This window comes from Typha angustifolia, chromosome 13 (assembly GCF_048772165.1).
Source record: "Typha angustifolia cultivar Huaian chromosome 13, ASM4877216v1, whole genome shotgun sequence".
Taxonomy (NCBI): Eukaryota; Viridiplantae; Streptophyta; class Magnoliopsida; order Poales; family Typhaceae; genus Typha; species Typha angustifolia.
The window spans coordinates 17,341,974-17,367,058 of NC_133251.1; the positions used below are offsets into that span (position 1 = coordinate 17,341,974).

Sequence of the window (25,085 nt, forward strand, 5' to 3'; positions counted from 1 at the left end):
CATTTACTTTATCACTTTAAAAATATTATTCATTGGACACATTTACTTATTCATGATATTTCCTATTCATGGTATCCAATCGCTCACAACAACGAGAGAAATTTATTAATTTCCATGGTTGTATGGCAACGATGGGTTGTTTGTTACAAGAGATCGCATATTAATTAAAGTAAAACACACACACACAAATATATATATATAGTTCTGGACAACAAAAATCTTAAACTATATATAAAAATTTTAGAACGTGAGCCCTGAGTCGCCACACTTGTGCTTAACGATGGAATCCAGCTTCTTCCCCATTTGAGGGCTCAAGTGGTTACTCCAATCACCCACCTCCCCCTTCCTAAAGAAGGAGGCATTAGTAAGCACTACTTTACCTGTTCTTTCATCTTTATCTTTATTCACCTCCAATCCTGTGAGTTTCTTGAAGCTGCACAACTTTGCTACCTCCTCTACTACTCCGTCCTTCTCTTCCTCCGATGAGAATGGACAGCCCATGTACTTGGCCAGCTTCCTAACTGCATACGTTGTGTCGGTCAGCATCTCCTCGTACTTTAAGAAAAGCACCTATATGACAAGGGATGACAATGAAGTAGATTACGAGAATAGTGATTCAAGTGAGCCGTAGGTTAATTATAAAATAGATTGTGGTCCTCTGGGATTAGCTTTACACCAACACTATCATGGGAGATGAGAATATTCTGTCTATTATAGACCATTCTATTTTTAAAATATAAAAAAAATCTTATCTTCTTCTTATTATTATTATTATTCTTTTCTTTTAATGCACTATGAATTTTATCTCTTCTTCAACTTCAAATGTCTTACCATTTGACCACCGATCGCTTTTTTATGCATTTTGACAAAATATAAGGCTTGATTTGTAAATATTAAATATACAGGATGTAACCATAAATATGTTAAAAATGCAGAGTAATGCAGGGTGTTAAATGCAAATTCTCGGAATCTTCAGGTTGGACACAACTGCCTATGAGTTTGTCGGGTTGACGACAGAAGTGATATATCTTTCCATAAGTAGAATGCAATCTAACCTTGTCGGGCCTCTTGAGGCTCTCCTTCCAGTAGTCGAGCACATGATCCCAGAACGGCCCGTTGAGGGAGACCCCGTCGCAGAACAAGTCGAACGCCGGGCCCAACTCAATCTCCACGTCCAACATCTTGTGGAAGTGCCACAGTGACACGAACGTATCCTTCGGCTCCCGGCACAGGTAGATCACCTTGCAGTCTGATCCGGCCACCGACGCCGGCAGCATTGAGTACGGCATGTGGGTGGCGAGGAGTCTCGGCGAGGGAAGCTTCTCGAAGTCGAAGACGGCGGCGTCACGTTTCAGCGGGATCTCCAAGTAGGGGACACACTCGTGGGGGTTCTTCGACAACAAGGGGTGGTCGGAGAAGGCGTAAACAGAGCGGTTCATAACCGCGAAGGCGAGCGCTTTGAGCCACGTCGTGCCGCACTTGGGAAAGGTGGATAGGATGACGTCGGAGGGGCGAGGGGTGAAGCTGACCTGGTGTTGGGCGGCGATGACGTGGGGGATGTGGGGTTCGTATAACCAAAAGCTCTGGTAGAGGCGGAGCGGCAGTATCCAGTCTTCAGTCAATGGAAGGGAAGAGAGGAAACCATTCGTCTCTTCGATCTCTCGAGCGTGTGGTGGGATGGGAGCCATTGGAAAACTAAGCAAGGATGAGAGTTATGAGAAGAAGAACTCGTTGTGCGCCAAAACTTGTGAAGCGCGCGTCAGTAGCCTTGTGAAGCGGACAATAGACCCCCCGACCTCCCATCCATTCAAACCACATACAACTATATTGGGCCGTGGCCCAATATTTCGTTAGGGCCGACTCTAAAGGCTACTAATGGGCAAGTTTTTTTATTTTTTATTTTTGAATAGTTGTAACAAAAAAAAGAAGGAATGTATGGTGCTAAAATGTAACTTTCGGTCCAGCTGGAGGTCGAACACACGAAGAGGCGTGGGGAGAGGTTCACATGGAATGATTGCGGGAGATACCAAGAAAGGGCATCTTCTTCGTGAACTAAATAAAGTCTTTTTGTATCTTACTGTTCTTCGACGAACAGGGAACATTTTCCTCTTCGATCTCACCCGTCCATATGAGATGTTTCACGGATGAGATTTAACTGAGTAGCTCTCTCGTATACTGCATCCGACAGGCGGGCTCCCACGACTACTCGCTCGGCGCAGTTAGCGGTGTCGTGTTTGACCGTCGACGCCCGCCCTGGGCGGATACCGACTTCTGATGCGGCCACGTGTCTATGTGTGATTGGAAAAGGGCAGCGTCTCTAGGGTGGACAGCTCATTGCCCGAGGAATTGGGCTCCCTCCCCTCTCCCTCCCTTTAATAAATCGAATCAAAGAGACTGAAAGCGAGAGGAGGAAAAGAAGGCTGCTGCGAGGGTTTCTCTTGGAAGGTGGTTTTTTTTTTAATATTCCTCGTCGCTTTTTGATCGATTAAGAATTACTTTGTTTTATTCCTTTGTGGTGTTTTTTTGAGGGATTTTGTAGGTTAAATCTTATTGTTCCATGTTCTTTCTGGACATTTCTGCGATCCTTTGTGCTTTTCGATATGTTCTGTTCAAGTAGATGAATGATCTCTTAAGGAGCACGCCTTATAATGTTTAAAGTTATTTCTGTAAATGGGAATGAAAGAGATCATCAATATGGAAGCTAACCTTGTTTTAAACTGCTTTGATTTGAGAAATTGTAGATCTGCGAGGAACTGACCAATAAATATTTTTTTTTTCTGATTTCTTTTTCCTTTCTTTTTAATTGTTGGCACCTTTGTCTCAGTAAATAGCTTTTGATATGGAGCATCAATGAAATGTTACATCTTTCAGATTTGTCTCATCTCAAATCAGATTACAAAGGGAGGAAAAGATCATTTTGTTCCATCTTTTTTATAGTTTCTACCTTTTGGAAAAAATTTAGGCTTTGGTCTGATCCTTAGTCTCTCTACAGGCTGAGATAAGAAGATAAGGATATATTTGTTTGCTAAGAAGGAAGAGCGGTGACAATGTGTCCAGCTGAATCATCCCGCGAGGAGAATGTCTACATGGCCAAGCTGGCCGAGCAGGCCGAGAGGTACGAGGAGATGGTGGAGTTCATGGAAAAGGTTGCAAAGACAGTTGATGTAGAAGAGCTCACTGTCGAGGAGCGCAACCTCCTCTCTGTGGCCTACAAGAATGTGATCGGTGCCCGCAGGGCGTCGTGGCGCATCATCTCCTCCATTGAGCAGAAGGAGGAGAGCCGCGGGAACGAGGACCATGTTGCCCTGATCAAGGAGTACCGTGCCAAGATCGAGGCTGAGCTCAGCAAGATCTGTGATGGGATCCTCAAGTTGCTCGACTCACATCTCATCCCAGCTGCGGGTGCTGCTGAGTCCAAAGTATTCTACCTTAAGATGAAGGGTGATTACCACAGGTATCAATGAAGTATATATCAGCAATCAGATTGCAATTGAGGAATCATTTTTATATCAATCAGTGGTGATAACAGGAATTGATGTTATAATGGTATAGGTACCTTGCGGAGTTTAAGACTGGAGCTGAGAGGAAAGAAGCAGCGGAGAGCACCCTTTTGGCATATAAATCTGCTCAGGTTCATCTTATCCTGATTCACCAGCGGAGAGCACCCTTTTGGCATATTTCTTCTCCTCTTTTAGCATGCAAATCTAGAGCTTTGCAACCACTGAGAAAGTCCTAACATTGTATGTCTGTGTGTAGGATATTGCACTGGCTGAATTGGCTCCTACTCATCCTATAAGGCTTGGCCTTGCACTTAACTTCTCAGTGTTCTATTATGAGATCTTGAACTCACCAGACCGTGCTTGCAATCTTGCAAAACAGGTACTTCTGTTCTTTTCACTTTTTATGATACAAGGATGTATATGCAAAATTAGACAAACTACCACACTCAATAGCCGACTAATGGTAGTTTGAGTATGATAACTGAAGTTGTGGTGCTAAATTATATGTCTGCATCACTCCAGAGGGCCTTAAACCCCTTGATGCTCATTCCGGGTAATCCTGTTTTATTAAGAATCATTTAATGTATATGGAAAAAGTGGAAACTATAATTGAAGAATGTGGTTGTTCGATTAGTTTGTACATAATATAATCTTCTACAAATTTTTATTTACATTCAACGGTTATCATTTATATTTTATCATCATGTCCTAAATGAATTAGATAACTAAATATTGCTCACATAGGTGATCCTGGTTCATTGTGTGCTTGCAAGTACCACCAGTGGCAGATTTCTATCATAGTATTTCTGCTTTCTTTCTTTCTTTTTCTTCAAACATTTATATACTTGCACAACATCAATGAATGTTAGCGGAAGACCATCATTCACCTAAGGTCTTATAGGAGTATGTCAAATGAAGGGTTTATAATGTTTTGCGGGAGATCCTGCCATCACAAAGTGTTATTACTTGCTAATTAGGCGGTCATCTGGTCATAAGGATCTTGCCAGATCCATATTGTATAGTATGATTTAGTATACTCTACTTGCCGTCTCGTATGCTGCCTTGAAAACACTCTAAACTTCTGTTACAAGTTGTTAATCATAACAAGTTCAATGATGGATGGAAATACTAATCCAGGGAATATGCTACAAGATGAGTGTAATTGTATTCATGCCCCTAGATCTAATTTGCTAATAATGTTCCAATGTTGAGAAGAAATACAAAAGCATGACTTTTGTAAGCCTATAACATATGATTGATTGCCCTAGAGGGCCTAAACTACAAAATTCCTTCTGTACCTCTTCTTAACAGAATGAAAGATGATGTTGATGATAGTGGTTAGAAAATGCCTGACTGGTTCCCTGTTGGCTAAGAAAATATGGATATACCGAGTTAAACTGACACCTGTCTTTAGACCACATGTCTAAGACAAAAATAAGAAAGGCCCAACAGAGGGATTATTTGTGAATTCACCGCTGGAGTATGACCTGGAATGCTGCATCTTATGTACTTGAAAAAATTCTTATCTATATTGTGAAATTATGAACACATGTTTCCTCCACATTTCATTTTATTCTGAAGTAATCAATCCGCTCATTTCCAGTAGTTGGATTATTCGTGCTTGCTGTTTAATCTTCTCTAGCATCCTTTCTTCACAAAAATATTACATCCATAATGGCAGGCATTTGATGAGGCAATCTCAGAGCTGGACACCTTGGGTGAGGAATCTTACAAGGACAGCACATTGATCATGCAACTTCTCAGAGACAACTTGACATTATGGACGTCAGACATCACGGTCTGACACTAGTATCTCATAGTTCATTGTCTAATTAAGTTCTTAATTAGTTCAGTGTTCTCATATTGCTTCTTTTCTTTGCTAGGAGGATGGTGCGGATGAAATCAAGGAAGCACCCAAAAAGGAATCAGGGGATGGGCAGTGATGGGAAATCCGACTGGTCTAACTCCGTCTGCCCTAGATCTTTCTAGTTTTGTATCGAATTTAATGTGGTTGGAGATTGTCATCTTTAGCTTACAGTTTGTGGATGAACCATTTATGTGACAAAATGTTCTAAATATATTCAAAGTGCTTCCTTTTATTGTTTGCTTTATTTATAATTATGCATAAATTTCATCTCTGGCAGTTGTCACTACTGTGTGGTTAAATTGTTGCTGCTTTCTCCTACGCACCGTGATTGTTTTATATTGGGTATCAAGGATCTGTCAGAAGTGTAGAATGCCTGCTAAAAAATATTTGTACAGAACTAAGATCAGCCTTTCTCGCTGGTTTTCTATTATTAATTATTATTAACGTTCCTTCCGTCAAGATTTGTAGGTTAATAGAAATATTTCTGCTATTCTGTTTGGAAAAACATCAAGCAATCGGAAAACCATTCGGTTTTGAGATCCATACTTGATCTATGTTTAATTCTTATCTTCTCATCATCGCTGCACGGTTTATTGATTTATTCAGAGCAAAAGATATTTCAAATTGAACAATTTGCAGATAGAATTGTTTGCAAAAGGACCATGGTGTAGTTCCATCTTTTTATCCTATATACTTCATCCCAGAACCCAAAAAAGTCAACTGAGGAGGCCATTGGTTTATACTATATACATAAATTCACTATCTCAACAAATTTAATAACAGGAAAGTAAAAAGAAAAAAATGTATTTATTTTATTTGAATTTAAATTTCAATATTTTCTTTACTTTATTATCGTGTAAAACGATAAACTTCTACAGTTTATCTTAACTTATCAAATTAGCATATAAATATGAATATTTTTCTTTTTTCTTTTATATATTTTTAAATAAAAATAAAACGTCGATGGTAAAATATCGATGGTGAGGAATGAGCTATTTGAGTAAATAAGTTTGTGGATAGGGCCATTTTGGTATAAAAAAAAAATATGAACGAGAAGGTTATCTGAGAGGGGCATTACGGGAATTTGAAACAAAATAGCCTTCTTATAAAATCGATAATACTGCGGTGCCAATTTGTATAAAACCACCTTTTATTAGAAGTAGAACCAATAAATCCTTTTTCCATTATTTACAAGTCCATTACTTAAACTCGAAGAAGAATATTGACATCATTAGATCAGATCTCGGAGCCAATTCTCTCTGCAAATAAACAAATTCCACTTCCCAAACCCTAGAAACCAAATTATCCGTCTCCTTTCCCGGTATCGGAAATCCATTTCGTCAATACGATCGGCGAAATCTATAGAGGCGAGGGTGGAGGAATCGATTTGAAGCTCCCATGGAGTTGAATCAAGCAGGCGCATCCGAGAGAGACAAGGGGAGTTCGCCTTCCCCTCTCGCCGTCGTCTGCAGCTTCTGGAGAGGTACTGCTCATCTCGTTTCTCTGCTTTTACTTCTTTCCTCGTTGGTACCTTCGATCGCGCGACTGATGGGGATGTCGAAGAATCTATTTGGCAGATGATCACGAACCAATGAATCTCGATCTGTTTATGAATTGGGTTTCTTTTATATGTTATCGGGGAGCAATGGAAAATATGAATGCGGTGGGCCAGATCTCGGGGGTTCAGTAGTCGAACACCCGAGGATTCCTTTTCCTTTTCCCTTCTAAAGATTATAAAATTCAAAGAATTCCTCGATCCACTGGGTTTAGATCGTCATTTCGTTAAAGAGAGTCAAATGTGGTTTAAATATGGATTTAGATTCTTGTACTTGTTATTATATAACATATAGACGTTCCATATAGGTTGGATTACTTGCATGGAAAAACATATTGAATAATTTCTTCTTAAATGGGCCCTTGAGATTAAATGCATTTGATGAGTGAGCCAAGTATTGTATTGTAAGATTGATGACCTAATCATGCTTTCGGCATGGTGAGGCATAGTTGAAAAATGGGCCATAATTGCGAGAAAAGTTGACAGACTTGTGATGAGTTTATGTGGTGGGTTTTACAGTAATAGAGTGCCGAATCTACTGAATTGCACGGTTCCTAGATGCACAGGCTAATAATGTCTAATCTTTTTAAAAGTATATTAACAGTAATTGTGGACACTGATAAGATTTCCTTTGATGTACTAAGTAGATTTAAGGAAAGAAAGAAGTGGTTCACTATGTAGCATAAAAGAATGTTCTATATTAATACAGGAATTTAATTAAGTTTGGTTCATGTTAATGCTTATCAGATTTTGACTTAGAAAAAGAAAGAAGTGGTCTGGATGAACAGGGGCTAAAGATTGCAGAAAACCAGGAAACTAGTCAGAAAAACAGGCGGAAGCTTGCTGAGAGTACTCGCGGTATGCTTCATGCTTTCCCACCAGTATGGAATTATTTGGAGTTGATTTTCTGAATATAGTTTTGGCTAAAGCTTATTTTGGAATCTCATCAAGTGGGTTGTGGATATATATTGTGTTTTCCTTTTACAGATTTCAAGAAAGCATCTGCAGATGAGAAGCTCGGTTTGTTTAACTCATTACTTAAAGGTTATCAAGAAGAAGTTGATAATCTCACAAAGAGAGCAAAGTTTGGAGAAAATGCATTTCTTAACATCTACCAGAAGCTTTATGAAGCTCCGGATCCTTATCCAGCTCTTTCTTCTATTGCTGTAAGTTCCATCTTGGTCATTGCATTCTTCATTTCTTGCTTGGCTATCATTTGCTTTGCACTTGTGAAGATGGTAAAACTTTACTCTTGAAATTTTAATTGCTTTCCGGCTTGTGTAATCATTCTTAATGTAGGACCAAGACCAAAAATTATCTGAACTTGAATCTGAGAATCGAAAAATGAAACTTGAGCTTGAAGAGTATCGGGCTGAAGCTACACACCTAAAGAATCAACAAGCAACAATCAGAAGACTTGAGGAGAGAAACCGCCAACTAGAGCAACAGGTTTGTTCTTATTATAGTTTACTATCTTGGCATTAACTTATTGTTTATGTGGTTGCTAGTCTGTCTTGCTTATTTCATTAAGTTAGCGGATACTGATTGTTTCTCAGCTGTAGGAACTTTATCTAAGTAAAAATCTGTTCTAAACTTTTTATAACATTCTCACTTAATGAGCTTAGATGGAGGAAAAAGTGAGAGAGATAGTTGAAATGAAGCAACGAAGCTTAGCGGAAGAAAACCAGAAAACTCTTGAGGCCCTAAAGGAAAGGTACCTCTTTTAACTGATAACTCGGAAATGTGACTTACATTTTCTAAGAATACTTTTGAAATATCAGGACTTTACATGCATTCATCAATTGTTTAAGTGTTGATGTACCACATTTCTTTTGAATTGACTATTTCTGAAATATGGGGGCAGAGAACGTTCATTGCAGGATCAACTTCGGCAAGCTACAGAAAGTGTGAAGAATATGCAAAAGCTGCATGAGTCTGCACAAACGCAATTGTTTGAGTTACGTACTCAATCAGGTAGGCTAATCCTAACAATTTCCATACGCATACTTTTGTTTCTGTTTTGACTGTTACTTCCTTCATGCTGAGATACTAGTGGCTCTATGAATTAATTTGAGAACCAAGGAGTCTTATCAAACATTTTTAATGACTATAGAGGAAGAAAGAGCCGAGAAGGAATCTGAGGTCACTCTTTTAATGGATGAGGTTGAACGTGCTCAGTCACGTTTAATTAGCCTTGAGAGAGAAAAGGTACATCTACTTTTTCCTACAGTGTTACCCCTGAGAAATTTAATACACCGTGGCATGCATATCTTATCTTGAGAGAAAAGGATAAGAATTGTTGTATAAGACAAAATTGTATATTTGTTTCTTCATTTTCCTTCAGTTTGTCTTTTTCTATATGAAGGAAAATATCTTTGGAGTAACGAAATATCTGATTGTCAATTTTGACTGCTTGATTTTTCTGATTGACCTGCATAAGGCCATTCCATTGTATGTTCTATGTGAATGTATTGAGAATTTTATGAACAGTAGATTTGCCCAATAGAAGTAGAAGCTAAGATCAAGAAGAATTGGCTATTGAAATGATTCAAGAAACTCTGACTTATTTTTAAATGGAACAAACACAAAGGAGTCTTAGCTTTTTTTCAGGTGACAAGTGTAATGTTTACTAGTTGAAAAGAGATTTTGTGACATTTACATGCTTTGGTAAATCTCATATTGGTATTGGAGATCAGGGCTTTGTTCTTCTTCATCGTGGTTTACTTCTTATTGTTATTGTTATCGTGGTGCAACTAGATATTTTTTTGGCTAAGTGTTACACCTTGCAACATTAATCCTCTTATGCTAGCTAAACTTTACAAGTTACTTGTAGGGCCTTTTGCGATCTCAGTTGCAGTCAACTAATGAGGAAGATGGAAACAGAAGCAGGTCAGTTTCTGTCTTCAAGTTTATCTGCCTAAGATTTTCCCTGATGCTTTCTTCTCTAAGTATCTAATTCTTTTTGCACTGTACGATGAATGTGTCATGGCAGGTAACATGTGTTGTTGCTAACTTCACTTAGGCATTTAAAGAGTGTCCAAAATGATACTTTTCTATTTGAAACACAATGGTCATCTTTTTTCTAATGGACAAATCAAGATCATTCTGATTAGATTTATAACTTCATAGGTGATTTGCATACACACATCTTGGCTCTATTGCATGATGCTTAAGCATTTTTTTGTGGATTTTATGGAGCTCAATGGTAGTTTGTCTTTGAAGCTGCAGTTCTACTTTGATTGAGTGTTGTGAAGTTGTTGAATCTTCAGTTTCTAGAATATGAACTTCTCTACACTTTGGCAGTTTTTCAGTTCTTCCTCCATTTTCATTTATTTATCCTTTTATTTTTCTATATATTTTATTTGGCACTTCATTTTGTATTTACAATATGAGCCAAAATTTCATCCCATATTTAGTGAAATTTGTATAATATGACTGATTAAAGGATAAATTTACATGTTCTACTTCTACCATTCAATGGTCAACAATTTAAGTTATTGAAACTTGGCTTTTTATAAAAAATAATTTGATGCAATAATGTTGGCAGTCAAGTTACTAGTTTGTTTTACTGGCAGCCTATGTTGACTGGCATGAGGTGGCATAAAGATCCTTGCTTGGGCTAATTTGGTTTGTTAATTCACTATGGAATAATTATCAGGCTGCATGAAAGTTTTTATTCCATACTAACTAATTGTTGTAAAACTTGTGTTGACTATAAGATCTCTACTTGAAAATTGGAATTGGTGTTGTAAGAAGAGGGTTAACAGTTGTGGATGTCTTATAGAACTAAATGTATTAATGATTTGCAAAGCTTCGTTGTCATGCTTGAATATGACCATGTTTTCTCTGTCAGTATTGTTATGTATGCCTTTGGAATTCATCTCTTACTATTTCCACTGATGTGACCTCCAATTCTTCTACAATAGTTCAATCTTTTGTAATGGTTACCTGACAATATCAGGATTCATTTAAATATTGTATATGATATTTTGACATTGGTCATCAGTTGGTTTCATATATTGCAAAATTTGAATTGGAAATTGGATAATTGGGATCTGATGTGTCAGTTAGTTGCATAGTACTTTAATGGTTTCTTTCGTTCTTGGTACAAATAGTAACTTTTTCAAGTTGGATTCTCAATCTTATAAAGGAATTGCTTGCAGTGATTATTTGGAATCTAGCAACATGCTTGAGAGTTCCCTGAATGCAAAGGAGAAGATAATATCTGAGTTGAACTCGGAAATCCGCAATATAGAAACCACTTTGTCAAATGAGAGGGAGCAGCACATTAATGAAATCAAGAAGTTGAATACATTACTGAACGAGAAGGTTTTGAAGTTCTTCCAGTTTAATTAAATTTTTTTCTGATGTCATTTTTGGTTCTTGATTAGTTGATTTATTAAATTCTCAGGAGATATAAGTTCTATTTCAGGACCATTTATTTTTTGACATTTTGAAGCATCCATTTTATTGAAATGTGCAGCTATTATTTGGAGCATCCTTTTTATCCAAATAAGAATAGCACATGACATGTACAGACTTTGCTTTCTGATTTTGGAGTGATTATTCTGACAAGAAGTGCACATTCACGTGCCTTTACACATGAATTCAGAAACTGACAAGGCAGTATATCTATTCAAGCTAGCATGCTTACTGCAGCTTGGCTGAATTGATAGAATGTGAATGTCAATATTAGATGTGTAATTTTGCAGAAAAACCTGTATAAATATTTCTGAACCCATGCACTATCTTTTCTGATTTCACGGCAAATAATATTCAAGTGTGCTTTACATTTAAACTAATTTGTTAAGACTTAGTAAGGCTATCAGGTGCTTAACTGGTTCCTCGTTATCATGTTTTTTATTGGTCTATAAACTTAACAAAGCTTATCAAATATCGGAATTCTGGATAATGCAGAAGTTGAGTTCAGAAGTGTATTTAATGTTTTTTCTGAAAGAGTTCACTCATGGAAATCATTTTACTGAATGGGACGTATATTAAGATAGCTAAGTGTTCACCTACACCCATGATAACTAAGGAGTAAAGATTGAAGTGAGACTCTGGCCTTTGAAAGTGCATGTATGTGCTGCTGTCAAGGGGTCAACTAATTAGATCTTACAACAGTATATCTGGCTAACTATCGATCTTTTTGTATCCCATCTTCTTAGTTTCTCCTTTTCTAAATTGGCAGGATGCTGCTCTCATGGAGATGAGGAAAGAGCTTCAAGAAAGACCCACTGCAAAACTAGTTGATGATCTGCATAAAAAAGTCAAAATTTTACAGGTGCTTCGAATTAATCTGCCTCTATTAGAACCTTGTTCTGTGTTAGATAATGAGCCTGTATAAATATTCATCCCTTTTCCATTTGATGATTCTACCTTTGTAATATTGGTCCTCTGTCCTGCTGAACAATTGGTCTTCTCGTCAGGCAGTTGGATACAACTCAATTGAGGCGGAAGATTGGGAACTAGCTACAAATGGGGAAGAAATGAGCAAGCTAGAGTCTCTGTTGCTTGACAAAAACAAAAAAATGGAGCATGAACTGACACAATTGAAGGTTGGAATTCATAATTGACTCTTGTACATGAATTATTTTATACTAATTCAATTTTCTTCTTGTCAACAATTTAATCACAATACTTGACTTTAAGCTACTTGCATCAAAGTGAGTAGTTAATTATATCCATCTATTTATAAAGTTAGCAATATTTAATTGTCTGTTGACTGTTAATCTTATTCTCCAATTCCATCCTTATGCCATTTTTACCCTGTTCTTAAGGTTAAAATTTCAGAAAAGACAAGTGCGCTAGAAGCAGCTGAAATGAAAATTGCTGAACTAACTTCAAAGGTTGAAGAACAGCAAAAGTTGATTACAAAGTTAGAGGATGACATACTGAAGGTTTGCTCTTGAATATGTTCTGGAAGTTTTTTCCTTTTTACAATTTGTCAATTGTATTAAGTTACCAGGAGGTAGAGATTTTTACCCTTTATGTACCCTATTTCAACGCCATGAATGTACTATGTCTAGTCTATATGTGTTCTCTTTTACATATTTAACAAACTATATTATTCTTGTACAAGTAAAGTAAGTCAAAAATTCTGCTCTTCCCCTCTTTCTACAAGCTCACTAATGTACAAGGGAATTAGAAATTCTAATTTTTTCTTGCAATTTCATTTCAATTTTATTATTGAAATATATTATGTGATCTTCTAATCCAAATACATACAACACAATCAAAACTTATTCTTTAGAAATAAAAACAGATTATGAATGAATATTGATATGTCTGTTTTCTTCTACAGGGTTGCAGTTCAGTTGACCGAAAAGGCTTAGTTTTAAATGATTGGGATCTTCAGGAGATGAGTACAAGTGAAGTATCTGAGGTTATCTTAGTTAGCTTTTTAATTCTGTAATGTGCATTGATTGTCTTTTCTTTCTTGATTGTATTTAGTTTTTTTTAAATTGACTATTGTCAGCTCAATTCTATATGATAATATGAACCTTGAACTGTGTATATATGCACAAGAAATATCAGTATTTTAAGTATACATAACTTCTTGCAATTTTCTCAATAAGGGTGGGTATTAGAAATTTAGAGTATAAGATTTGAAACTTTTAAGTTCCTAGCTGTTTCTTGTATGTTTCTGTTAGGGAATTATGATGGTTCTCTACCAACATTATTGAATATGGTATTGGATTATCTAGTATTTTCGAACAGCCAACTATTCTAATTATATTCTCCTATTCAGAAGTTATGAAAAGTAACATCTAGTATATGTGTTTAACATATTCCATGTTCTAATAATTATTTTATGTGTAAAAGAATTAAGAATTGATATAATATGTATATTATTATGAGAAACAAACATACCAATGATCTGGCTTTCATAATTTGTCACTGACATCATGTTTGTGGTTTCATTGCTTCTGGATGAAACCACAAATTGTGACATCTGTTATGAACTGCTTGAAACACTTTTTCTGTTAAAATATTCTATAGTTGCATGTTTCGACATTAGCAAATATTTAATGAAGTTTTCTCATTTTAGATGTGCATTTGTACAGTGCATTCAAACTTTTCATCTGTTTTATGACCACTTGTTACTTCCAAAAGAATAGTACCAACTTGTTTATGTTTGATCTTTTGTCCGTCATTTAAAGTTTAGTTTCCTTATATAAATCAGGGTACAGATCAAAGACATTTAGCTTCTGATCAAGATCAAAGTTCAATGCTGAAAGTAATTTGCAATCAGCGTGATCGTTTCCGAACACGCTTAAGAGATACAGAGGAGGTATATCCTGACAACACATTTAGTGTGGCTATGATTACTTCGTTCTGCATGTCTAATTATAATATTGTATTTATTTTCTGGTGCACAAGGAAATGAGACACTTAAAGGAGAAGATGGGGATGCTAGCTGTGGAACTGGAAAAGACAAAAGCTGACAATGTGAAACTCTATGGGAAGATCCGTTATGTCCAAGACTACAGCAATGAGAAACTCGTTTCCAGGGGACCAAAGAAGGTTTCTTATACTGTTTTTGGTCCATCAGTTTGTTACATTTTTAATATTCATTAGATGTTGGTGACCTTTGTATCTAACTTTTCAGTATGCAGAAGATATTGAAAGTGGTTTTAGTTCAGATGTTGAATCGAAGTATAAAAAAATGTATGAGGATGATATAAATCCTTTTGCTGCTTTCTCAAAGAAGGTAAAAAAGTTCTTTCTGTCCACAACGTTTACAACTGTTAAACCGAATCTTCTAACATGTCACCTTATTGGTAATCAATCCAGGAAAGGGATCAACGGTACAAGGAACTTGGTTTACGAGATAAAATAACTCTTAGTAGTGGTCGCTTTCTTCTTGGTAACAAGTATGTATTTGCTATCTTTTCCATTTAAATTGACTTATTTTTTGGTGTAGCAACCTAATATTTTTCTAATTGAACTGGCTTTTTTCTGTTCTGCTGGAAGTTATATAACTAAATGCCTCTATTCAAGTGTTCTCGCAAAAGTTCCTGTTTTAGTGCTGGATATTATAATGCGCATACTAGTTATTCATCCTTTTCAGTTTTATAGTAGCAGGGAACTAAGAATTTCTTCCTTGCCCAGTATTAATTCACTTTTTTTACATAAATGGGTAGGCTAATTATTTAACTTGGAGAATTATCTACAGTTCATGTACATCAACATATATGTTATGATACCTTGTAGCTTGTACCTGTGTGACAGGTATGGTGAACGAAGGAAAGTGAATGCTCAAAACTACTGCTAAATGTTACACTGACAGAACATCATAATATTTTAATACAAGTTTCTTTTTGACTGAATCAACTAAATATTTTGGACATTAATTGGAGGCTGTCATAAGAGTAAATTCGTGTTCTTGTTCTTGATTCTATCAAGTGTGTAGATGTTGATCAAACCAGTAGATAACATGATACAAATATCAATTCAGAAATTGGCACTTTCTGGCATTGTAGTCAGTCTGCAGTCTGCATAGAATCATTATCTGAAAGCCAAATTACGTGAGATTGTTTGCAGAATAAGGTCCTTGTTATTGTTGGTATAAACTCACTGCAATAGAATGCATACCGCTCCTAACTATATCCATATAAAGAGAAAATACTTATATCTAGGATAGCACACTGAACTTCCTGATTTCTCAAGCCGGTTTCTTGCTCATCTGCATCCTGTATTTGATGTAGAAATATAATTTAATACAAAGCTAGCTAGGTCAGTTATTATTTTGTCAAATTGTTCTGCTTTTAATCTTAAAATTGAAGTTAATATTGCTATGGATTGTGTCTTTACCCTAACACAGATATGCCCGTACCTTCATATTCTTTTACTCCATTGGGTTGCATCTCCTTGTATTTACCTGCCTCTACCGGATGTCTGCATTAAGCGACCTCAGGTAACTTTGCTCCTTATATCTTAAATTATTATCATACTTTATTATGAATTGAAATAGTTCATTTAATTGAATGTAACTCCTGCATGCAGCACCACGCCTGCCCATGATGAAGCCATTCTGGATGCAGGGAATCACATATTATCAAATGTTATTTAATGCAACAAACTGTATAGCAGATGACAATTGCAAGTTGAGATTGTGTGAGGAGTTGTCTGTAGATGCAATCATACATGTGATAGAAGCTCAGCTCTCATACAAAACGGCACATCTGTACAAAAAAAGATATAGATTTAGGTTTTTCAGGAAAAGTAATTTACTCTGGCATTCATTTACTTACTGTAGATGGAACTGTTATGTCTACACAATGCGCAGCAGTACTCGAGCTGGCTAGTAATATGCTGCAGAGCTTCTTTTGTGTGAAACCTAGTCAAATTTGCTTATCTACACACAATGCGCAGCAGTACTCGAGCTTGCTAGTAATATGCTGCGGAGCTTCTTTTGTGTGAAACCTAGTCAAATTTGCTCTATCTTATCAACTTTTTTAAGCCCCAATTGTGTTTATGGAGTTTAAAAAAAAAAAAAAAAAAAAAAGGAAAACAGCACACAGCTTTGGACATGATTACTGGAGTTGATTGGTTAATTAGGTGTATCATTGCCAGGGTTATACGCAATCCTCCATTTGATCAAGCGCTTGATTTTTACTAGGAAATTATCTACCAAACATATGATGATCCTGGAGGAAGAGTTTTTTTTTATCCAATTCGGCAAATTCAAAAGGTTTTATCTGATGAAATCTGTCCTCGTCCAGTATATTCTGGGCTTAATTTAATCAGAGTTAAGCACTTATGGGCTGTTGTTGTACCTCCGAACTCAAAATGTAAACATTGAAACAAACAAGACCCAAAAGGTATTTCCGAACTCAAAATTCGGACTTTAATTTAAAGAAAGCCCTTAAACCTCTCCAGCCTCTGCGACTGTTCGACCCTCTCTCTCCTTCCCCCTTCTCCTCCCGCTCCAAAAAATAAAAGAAAACCCTTCTCGCTAACTCCACTCGGAGGATTCGCGGGAACTCCATGGGCGTGTCGGATTCGGATCCGACCCTCGACATCCACGCCCTCTTCTGCCACTACAACGCCCTCTACTTCGACGACTCCCTCGGCGCCTGCGTCGTCTCCTGGACCTCATCGCCATTGCCCAGGTTTGCCCCTCCACTTCTTTCTCATTCTTATGACACCAACCGGCTTATTCTGGGGTTTCTGTCTTTGTAATGAAATTGTTGGATCGTAGATGTCTTGCTATGCTCTGTTGATTCTTGAGATTTTTGGTCTTCGCTGCTGTTTTCTGCTTGATTCCTATGTCAATATTGGATATTTTTTTTTCTTTTACACTAACAAAATTATGTCTTTGCGTCTTTGGCTCGTATGAGCTTGATATAGTACTGTCAAAAGTGCACTATTTGCCCTCTTTTTTAGTGTATTATTGTCGCTTTTGGTGGGTTCATTGAACATTATGACTTCATATCCAAATTATGGTGGATAAAATTCTATTTTTGCATCCAGATGCTTTCTTTCCACATGTTTTGTTGTTTTGTCATCGGAAAAAGGAAGATATTATGAGGAAATTACTTGTAATTGCTGATTGCGGATGTGGCCGACTTGGTTTGACAGAAGAAAACAAAAAACATAGAGAATTTATAATAGTTGACTACATGAAAAGGTTCTTTTATCGAGGTAAAAAACTGTTGAAGGAAAGAAGGTATAATAATTAGCTACACTCTTGGAAAGTTTGTATTCCTACTCAAATTCTAAAGATTACCAATATGACTAAAAAGGTATGCAGTTCGACCAGCAAGAGGAGGAATACTAGATTACTATAATTTCTTATACTTTTATTCTGGACGATCTCCTTATGGTTCTTATCTTATATTGTGTTGGTGCAGTGGCGCAAGTAGTTGTGATTATTTTCCAGGAGGTGGTTGTGAAATATTACTCTCTAAGCCCCTACTAGAGTTTCAGCCTATTGCTGATCTTAAGAATGCTTTACTACATGAGATGATTCATGCATATATGTGCATTAATTATGAGAACAAGGACCACAGGTACTGGGCTAATCTTCAAACTTTTGATTCAACATATATACTGAAAGTTGTGTTACCATATAGTAACTATTCCCATGTCTAATATATGATTAAGCAGTGACCATGGGCCAAGTTTCCAGGCTATGATGAATTCTATCAACTCCAGCACAGCAGTAGACTACCAGGTTTGTTTGAGAGTAGCCAAATTTAGAGGAGGGATATATGCAGTTTTTGGTTTCATTAATGATTTCTTTAACCATGTGTAGAAACCAGTTGGTGGCTACAGCATTACTATTCTTCATGAGCTCCGGAACATATATGACAGCTACAGAGTAAGCCTCTGGACTGCAATTTGTTAGAGTCTGACCTGTTGTTGAAGTTTTGAGTACAGAGTACGGACATTTTTTTATGATCTATGTATAGTTACAGTTTTCATTTTCCAGTGTTCAACATGTGGAGATTTGATCAAGTCAACCATGAATAGAGAACCCTCAGTCCTTGACTGCACTGAAAACGTGGGTCCTGATGGCTTTTGTGATAATTTATCATGTCATTGGCATAGGTAGGTTAATCAGTATTAAAAAAAAATTCATTTTTTCATGATAACTATTATATAGAACTACATAATAGACTTAAAGAGACATCTGTCTGGTGCTTTCAAATTTTGAAATGTTTGCTTATATCTGCAGGAAATAGAAGTACTTCTTGAAGTAGGAATTTAATGATTCATCAAGCAACTTAATGAATATTATTTAGTTTTTTGATATAGAAGATACTAGATTGCGATTTAGGAATTGAATTATTCATGATAAGTTTTTAAATTTTATGTAGAATTATATGTTTATTGGTGTTTTTGTTCTTGAAATAATATTTCCTTCATTGTTGCCATTACAAGCTACTGTAGATTGTCTAAGGTAGTATATTAGCTGATCATGTTTTTCTAGAACTATGGCGACAACTTTTCTGACTTCCAAAATATTGGCTGACTTTTGCATTCTTCCAAGGTTTTACCAGAAAACTGCTTGAGTACAAGGAAGTGAGGAAGGGAGGAGGCAACCTTCTCATTTCAGTGTATGATTTGTAATGTGGCAAGGTTATTCGAAATTGCATAGTGCACTATTTCTTGTTATGATTCAGCAAATAGGTGTTATGATGATTTGATAATTTGAAAGATGACAGACAATATCATGGCAAACTACTACTGATGATATAAACATGGATAAGAAGTATCATGGAACTTCTCACAGCCTAAGAGGATAATCTTGAAAACCACTTAGGTGCGACTCATCATATAGTTCTCTAGTCATGTTTTCTTGTATGACAATTTATGTGATAATGTGCAAAATCTCTTACATATGTCCCATACAAAATCAAATCATGAAGTTTTTCTTTTTACCTTTTCTTTCTTCATATGGCCTTACAATAATGCCATGGATGCATCATCTATTGTCCTTCACAAGCCTATCATAACATGTCAATTTGATGTTTCTTCTCTTTTATATACAGTCATAAAAAGTTATGCTCTGGTAATTATATTAAGGTAGATGAACCACCAGGATGCTTGGAGAACAGATCAAGTTCAAAAGGTGAGTCAGATTTTAGTTGAGCTTTATTTTCTACATTCTCTACCATCTAGTTTGGGCCAGCTCTAGAATGGATGGCATATATTATGAGCACTGTTTTGTTTTATTTATCTATCTATTTGCATGCCTTGTGATGGTGTTAGATTGGGATATATTTGAGCATTTCCTTATTAACTATTTGTCTTTGTAAGTTTTCAGCTGAGCAAGTGCTTCATGAAGGCAAGCCTAAAGAGCTACCATGCATGTCTAAGGAAACTAGGCAAAGAGCATGCAAGGCTGAAGGAACAAACAAGAAACTTGAGATCAAGAAAAAATCAACTGCAAACTTCTTCCAATTAGCAGGTGATCCAGCTAGAAGTTCGGGTGATCATTCCTCCTCTATAGATGGCTCTGGGAGGAAAGCTATTGGTAAAGATTCAAAGGACATCCACAGTCTTGCAGTGGCTCAGGAAATTCCTAAACGAACAAGATCTCTCATTTCAAGGAAGCATCGTGACAATGTTTCAAGAAAAAGAAGAAAACTAGATAATTCCAAGAACTATTTCACCATAATAATTGAATGGTTGAACCTATTTACAGAGGAGGAAGCAGAAGAGGATTCAGAGCCTTTAATAAATAAAAGAACAGAAAGGAGGAGAAAGCAAAAGCTACTGAACAGTCTGAAGTCTGGAGCATCCAGTGCAGGGGTTGAAGGTGATGTCTTACCCTCCAATATCAGCTGTCGAAATAAAGATGCTGGTTCTTGTTCATTAGGTCTTGAAAATAGTATTACGTCAACGCGCGGTATTCTTATGAATGATGAACATATGCAGACCAATTTCCAAGCACATGCAGGAAACTCTAGCATTGATACTGCAGAAACTACTGATTACTCACTGGTTGTTGGAACATTTGATGATCAGTGTGGGTCAGCTTGTCTTTTAAGTACTCATACAAGTGTCAAGAGTCGGGGCCTTCCATATGAAGGTTCACCATTTAATTCACCAGTTCGAGGTGAAATTGTGGACATCTCGGATGGCTGACCGTGCTGCATCTTGCTTTTGATCATTGTAACAGTTATCTTATTGTAGTGGTACTTCTTTTTTTCAAAGAGAAAATAGCGGTAAATGGTGGTTTTAACCAGGGCATTGCTTTTATTCTATTTTGATTGGCCCTTGGCTTTGACACGTCTATGTTTGTATTAAATTGTGGATGAGAAAAGAGTGGGATGCATCAAGATTCGGGTTGAGACTTAATTTTCTGGTAGTTTATTATGTGAATGCCTCTTAACAAAATTCTCCATGACCATCTTTGCCCTGCTAGTCAACCTCCACTTATAGCTCAACGCAATTACATCTCAGATAGTTATATATAGAATTTCATAGATTCTGACACCAACTTTTAGCATTGCTTAATGCAACGCATCAGTGCTCAATCTGCCGTTTTAACTTGATCTCTCAATTCGGAACTTTTGAAGTTTTTCCAAGACAGAAGGAAGCAGTAAGACTTCCCTGATACATGTATACACTTTATTTAGATCTGGTCTTTATGAGTAAGCATCATGAAAAATAAATAAGCTACATCATGAAAATAAATAAGCTACAATGAACCAAAAGTCCAACACCCAACTATAGTCCGCACACCATGGCGGATTGAGTGCTCCAATGCAGCAACAGCTGCAGTTCAACTCTCCTGTCATTGATCATCTTCGAACTCATGCATGTGGTCCAAAAGGTAGTTTGCCGCCAGCTCCTCATCCTTGTTGCAGGCAAAGAAGACCTCCAACACGAGGGATTGCTCGAAGCCCATCGCCTCAAGCTGAGGCATAAAGTCAGAGGATAAAGAAGGACTTATTTCATCTTCACTATATTGTTGTGCCAACCGAAAGAGAGCTCAATGCTTCCATCAATGTACTTACTAGTTGGACCTCAAATTGTTTTCAAGCTTATATTTATGGTTTCTTATTTATCTCCTATTTGACAAATGTCATTGACTGTACATAAACTTACTCGGTCAATAGCGTCACGCTCCTCCGGAGTAACTGTCAATGCTTGAGGCACGGCATCTGCTAACTGGCCTAGCAGATTTCTGGTTAATATAAACAAAAAGAGTTAGCAACACTGCCATTCAGTACTGTAAGTTGACATAGCATGTCCACACCTTTCTTCTCCCTCAGCCGGTTCATTGATCAAGCGAAGAAATTCAGCTTGATGCTCCTGAATGAGCCGCATCACCTGAGGGTTTTGTTTCCCTAGTTCTTGAAGCATTGGCTGCCAATAAGATAAATTCCTTTATAAGAAACATTAATGTGAACAGTCATGATCAAAAGAATGGGAGTAGACCTGAAGTACTTGAGGATTTGCCTGTACCAAAGCCTGTAAGGCTCGAAACTGCACCAAAGAAGGATGAGTATAAGTGTATTACCAGTAGCCCAATTTTTATTTAATGATTATTCAACAAACCTGTGGACTACTACGGAGGAAATCAAGGCTGCCTACACCAGTACCCGAGTCCGTGCTGGGAAGGCCCTGCTGAAAGAAATAAGATTCTATTAACATCTTTTGCTACATCAGATCTCTGTCAATCATGGGCCACTAATCTTTATCTCCCTGCCTGAGGAAATAGGTTCAGAGGATTAGCATTGGGCCCACTTGAAGGAACTGTAGGCTGGGATGGTTCGGGAGCCTCAACTGGGGTACCAATTCTTTGTCCAGTTAAGGCGGCTGAGGCCACAGGTGGTGCTTCTTCGTGCTCAGGGATGCCCTGAACATTTGTGTGATAAACAACATGGTAAATGAAATTTCGAAATGAATACTGGTGACAGATATCTAGGGACTCCAAAGAAAATAGACATGCTTAAAGAAGAGTATAATAACAAGAAAATAATTTTGCCAAAAGTTCGCGAACAGTACTGTGATTATCCACCTAGAAAATATATAAGTATCCTACTCCCAGAGCTGCAAAAATACAAAAGGTATCAAGTTTGTTTTGTTCACCTAAGTAACAGAAAATAGTAAGGGAAAACTAAGCAATTTAATCTACATCTACTTTAAGCCTGACTAAACAGAGTTACACCACTGTTCTAGATGACGCATTACTTCTATTATGTCAACATCCATTTCTAAATGGCGCTGTCGAATATATAATGCGGAAACATGCACCTCTTATGTCCATGCCAATTGGTTTTGCGACCAAATATAAAATGTTTTCCCTCAGATTACAACCACTGTAACATAGATCTGAGCTTCAAGAAAATGTATTCTGATACTCATTGATGGGTAACAACACTTTAGAGCAGCAAAAGAAATGAAAAGTTATGATAACTTAAGGAAAGCCTTACAGAATACAAATAGTCAATAGCCCTCTCAGGATTGTTATATGCAGCACGTAAAGCACGGACAACAGTGCCCCTGTCCCAAGTCCCTCCACCCATGTCAAGAATGTTCTGTATAGTTTGCTCAAGGTTGCTTGCAGCAAGTAGATTTGATGCTGCTTGACCATAGGCAACCTCATTGCTGCTCCAAAACAACATAAAAGGTTGGAACAATGATTTACTGTAGAAGTTATTCATTTATCCACACAAAAAAAATGGCATCCTTTTCTAAGATACGAAATTATGGGATTTGAAGTTAAATGATGCATATATGTGAAAGCAACATACAAGAAAAACTGTATAGATACACAACAAAATACGTTTTTTATGCAAAGTGCTGATTTTTTACACAACTTCAGCCTCAAAAACTTTGCACTGAATAGAGCAAAACAAGTATAAATAAGATTCATTTAGCTGGTCCAATGTTGTAGGCATCCAGAAGCTTGTGATAATCATTAGGACTTAGGAAAACCTTTTTATGCTCATCAGTCATAAAAAAAACAAATTATGTTAAGACCAACCATCAAGACAAATGAAGCATCTACACTTAATAAATCATCAAAATACTGCTATCTTTTACATGAAAAGTGCATTATGGAAATGATATTTACTTACAATACAGTAGCACCAGAATCTGATGTAACTGTTGTACTTGGAGCAGATATAGTTGGATGCACTCTCCTTGCAATGAGAAAAGCAACCAGGAGATCAACTCAAGTCTCCAAGGAAAAGGAGATGGCAAAACAGCCATTATGTTGAATAAACAAACTCACGGCGCTACAGTTGCTGCAGATGCTGCAGCTGGGGCAGGTGCTGGTGTTGGAATCCCAGAACTAACAGGTGAGACCTTCAAAGAAATGAAACCTTAATGAGGCCTTTATAGTAAAATTGTTATTAGTATAATACCTGAAACAAAGTAATTGTCTGCAGTTAGGACATAAGCAAATATAGAAGACATTAGCCTAATTCACTTAGCTAATAAAAATAAGAAAGCTATTGACAAAAATGAGCTACACGAGAAGAAAAAGAAAACATTTAGAACTTGCTTGGCAAGATATTAAACAATAAATAATAGCAAATAATTGTTTAACCTGATTGCTAGGTATGGCGCTAGCGGTTGAAGCTCCACTGCCTGAACCTTTAGTCTGAAAATCGGGGAAGATGTAAACATATACATCACAAGTACCCATGAAAGCTGATATTGATATCATGGCCAAACATTTAGAAGCCCAGATGAAATATCACTTGCACAAGATTTGGCTAAAATTAATCCTATTAAGATCACCGATTTTAGAAAGTGTGACAATTCCATCATTAAACTTTGAGGTGACTTCATCTTAAAAAGGTGGGATATTTGCTGCTTCTAAACTCAATCAGGAAAAAGCACATAATGTATTTCGTATCAGATTTGAGAGCATTAGACCACAGCAAAGCACGAATAATTTCAAGTAATATATAGAGCAAAGCAAGTTCACCTTCATCAACATTATAACGAGAAAACTATTTTCAGAAATATTATTATCCTGCAAAGTCGTGTCATCCTTAAGAATTTTCCCTTGATGTATCAACATCTGCTGTGCAGCAGGGTACACACTTTGCCCCTGCACAGATTCTATACTCTTTTTAACATCAGCAACCTGCAAAATATCAAATATGTGAAAAATATTCAAATATCATCACAAAAGACATAGACACCTCGCTACTCTCAGGTCAATAAATCATATCTAGAATCGCATAGGTCATCGAAGAGAGCAAACACGAAAAGACCCAAAGTAGCCCTATTTCACAGAATTCAAGAAATCTCAATTATAGGCAAATAACGTCAAAGAACAATAAAATCCAATTCATTCTTGGATTATACGAAAGAGCATCTAATTACTCCCAGAATCGTATCGATTCGCCTTCGAGACCCAAGAAGAAGAAGAAGAAGCCAAAAAGGAAAAAAAAAAAAAACCTCAAATTTAATAGCAAGAAACCACCAAAGAGAGAGGAGGGAATCGAAAAGTACGGCGTCCTCGGGATTGGCGTCGATGTCGAAGTGGGTGCCCTTGAGAGTCTTCACGAAGATCTTCATATGTAACGCCGTCCGACTGCTCGAAGCCGACCGAGACGAGAACAGGAAGCAGGAGCAAGAGCGCGGATAACGACACTACTTATCTTTCAGTTCACACCCTATAGTGTAATAATATTGTGGTTCCCATCCTACATTCCTAGTGTAATAATATTTACAA

General features: G+C 36.9%; 5 protein-coding genes across 9 annotated transcripts; 3 read left to right on the forward strand and 2 right to left on the reverse strand.

Moving 5' to 3' along the window:
- Positions 1-240: 240 nt before the first annotated feature.
- On the reverse strand, positions 241-1,688 carry LOC140773299 (cytosolic sulfotransferase 5-like). The gene is made up of 2 exons (XM_073115775.1): positions 1,056-1,688; positions 241-570 (listed from the first exon to the last, which is right to left on the reverse strand). Exons 1-2 carry the CDS (start codon positions 1,686-1,688, stop codon positions 241-243), a joined length of 963 nt encoding a protein of 320 aa, XP_072971876.1.
- Positions 1,689-2,290: 602 nt separating this feature from the next.
- On the forward strand, positions 2,291-5,599 carry LOC140774161 (14-3-3-like protein). Its single transcript, XM_073117038.1, has 6 exons — positions 2,291-2,445; positions 2,993-3,454; positions 3,553-3,631; positions 3,757-3,879; positions 5,182-5,298; positions 5,384-5,599. The coding sequence occupies exons 2-6, from the start codon at positions 3,048-3,050 to the stop codon at positions 5,441-5,443; spliced, it is 786 nt and encodes a 261-aa protein (XP_072973139.1). The 5' UTR covers positions 2,291-2,445; positions 2,993-3,047; the 3' UTR covers positions 5,444-5,599.
- A 944-nt stretch (positions 5,600-6,543) lies between these two features.
- LOC140773324 (protein CASP) lies at positions 6,544-16,174 on the forward strand. The gene is made up of 19 exons (XM_073115815.1): positions 6,544-6,850; positions 7,670-7,780; positions 7,910-8,088; positions 8,222-8,371; positions 8,548-8,636; positions 8,787-8,896; positions 9,036-9,130; positions 9,756-9,811; positions 11,086-11,251; positions 12,114-12,206; positions 12,352-12,480; positions 12,703-12,822; positions 13,227-13,307; positions 14,109-14,216; positions 14,306-14,449; positions 14,535-14,636; positions 14,720-14,799; positions 15,750-15,842; positions 15,932-16,174. Exons 1-19 carry the CDS (start codon positions 6,766-6,768, stop codon positions 15,996-15,998), a joined length of 2,058 nt encoding a protein of 685 aa, XP_072971916.1. The 5' UTR covers positions 6,544-6,765; the 3' UTR covers positions 15,999-16,174.
- A 624-nt stretch (positions 16,175-16,798) lies between these two features.
- LOC140773325 (uncharacterized) lies at positions 16,799-20,643 on the forward strand. Of its 2 annotated transcripts, XM_073115816.1 has the most exons (8): positions 16,799-17,040; positions 17,782-17,940; positions 18,038-18,104; positions 18,186-18,251; positions 18,363-18,481; positions 18,934-18,990; positions 19,426-19,505; positions 19,701-20,643. In XM_073115816.1, exons 1-8 carry the CDS (start codon positions 16,916-16,918, stop codon positions 20,522-20,524), a joined length of 1,497 nt encoding a protein of 498 aa, XP_072971917.1. In that variant the 5' UTR covers positions 16,799-16,915; the 3' UTR covers positions 20,525-20,643. The 2 variants fall into 2 exon arrangements, with proteins under 2 accessions (XP_072971917.1, XP_072971918.1); XM_073115817.1 differs by lacking the exon at positions 18,934-18,990.
- A 315-nt stretch (positions 20,644-20,958) lies between these two features.
- On the reverse strand, positions 20,959-25,021 carry LOC140774178 (ubiquitin receptor RAD23d-like). Of its 4 annotated transcripts, none has more exons than XM_073117065.1 (12): positions 24,863-25,021; positions 24,330-24,491; positions 23,946-23,999; positions 23,628-23,701; positions 23,470-23,535; positions 22,822-22,996; positions 22,173-22,244; positions 21,944-22,009; positions 21,824-21,871; positions 21,642-21,751; positions 21,491-21,569; positions 20,959-21,299 (listed from the first exon to the last, which is right to left on the reverse strand). In XM_073117065.1, the coding sequence occupies exons 1-12, from the start codon at positions 24,926-24,928 to the stop codon at positions 21,177-21,179; spliced, it is 1,095 nt and encodes a 364-aa protein (XP_072973166.1). In that variant the 5' UTR covers positions 24,929-25,021; the 3' UTR covers positions 20,959-21,176. The 4 variants fall into 4 exon arrangements, with proteins under 4 accessions (XP_072973166.1, XP_072973165.1, XP_072973164.1 ...); XM_073117064.1 differs by having other exon boundaries at positions 21,944-22,012; XM_073117063.1 differs by having other exon boundaries at positions 22,095-22,244.
- Between the last annotated feature and the right edge of the window lie 64 nt (positions 25,022-25,085).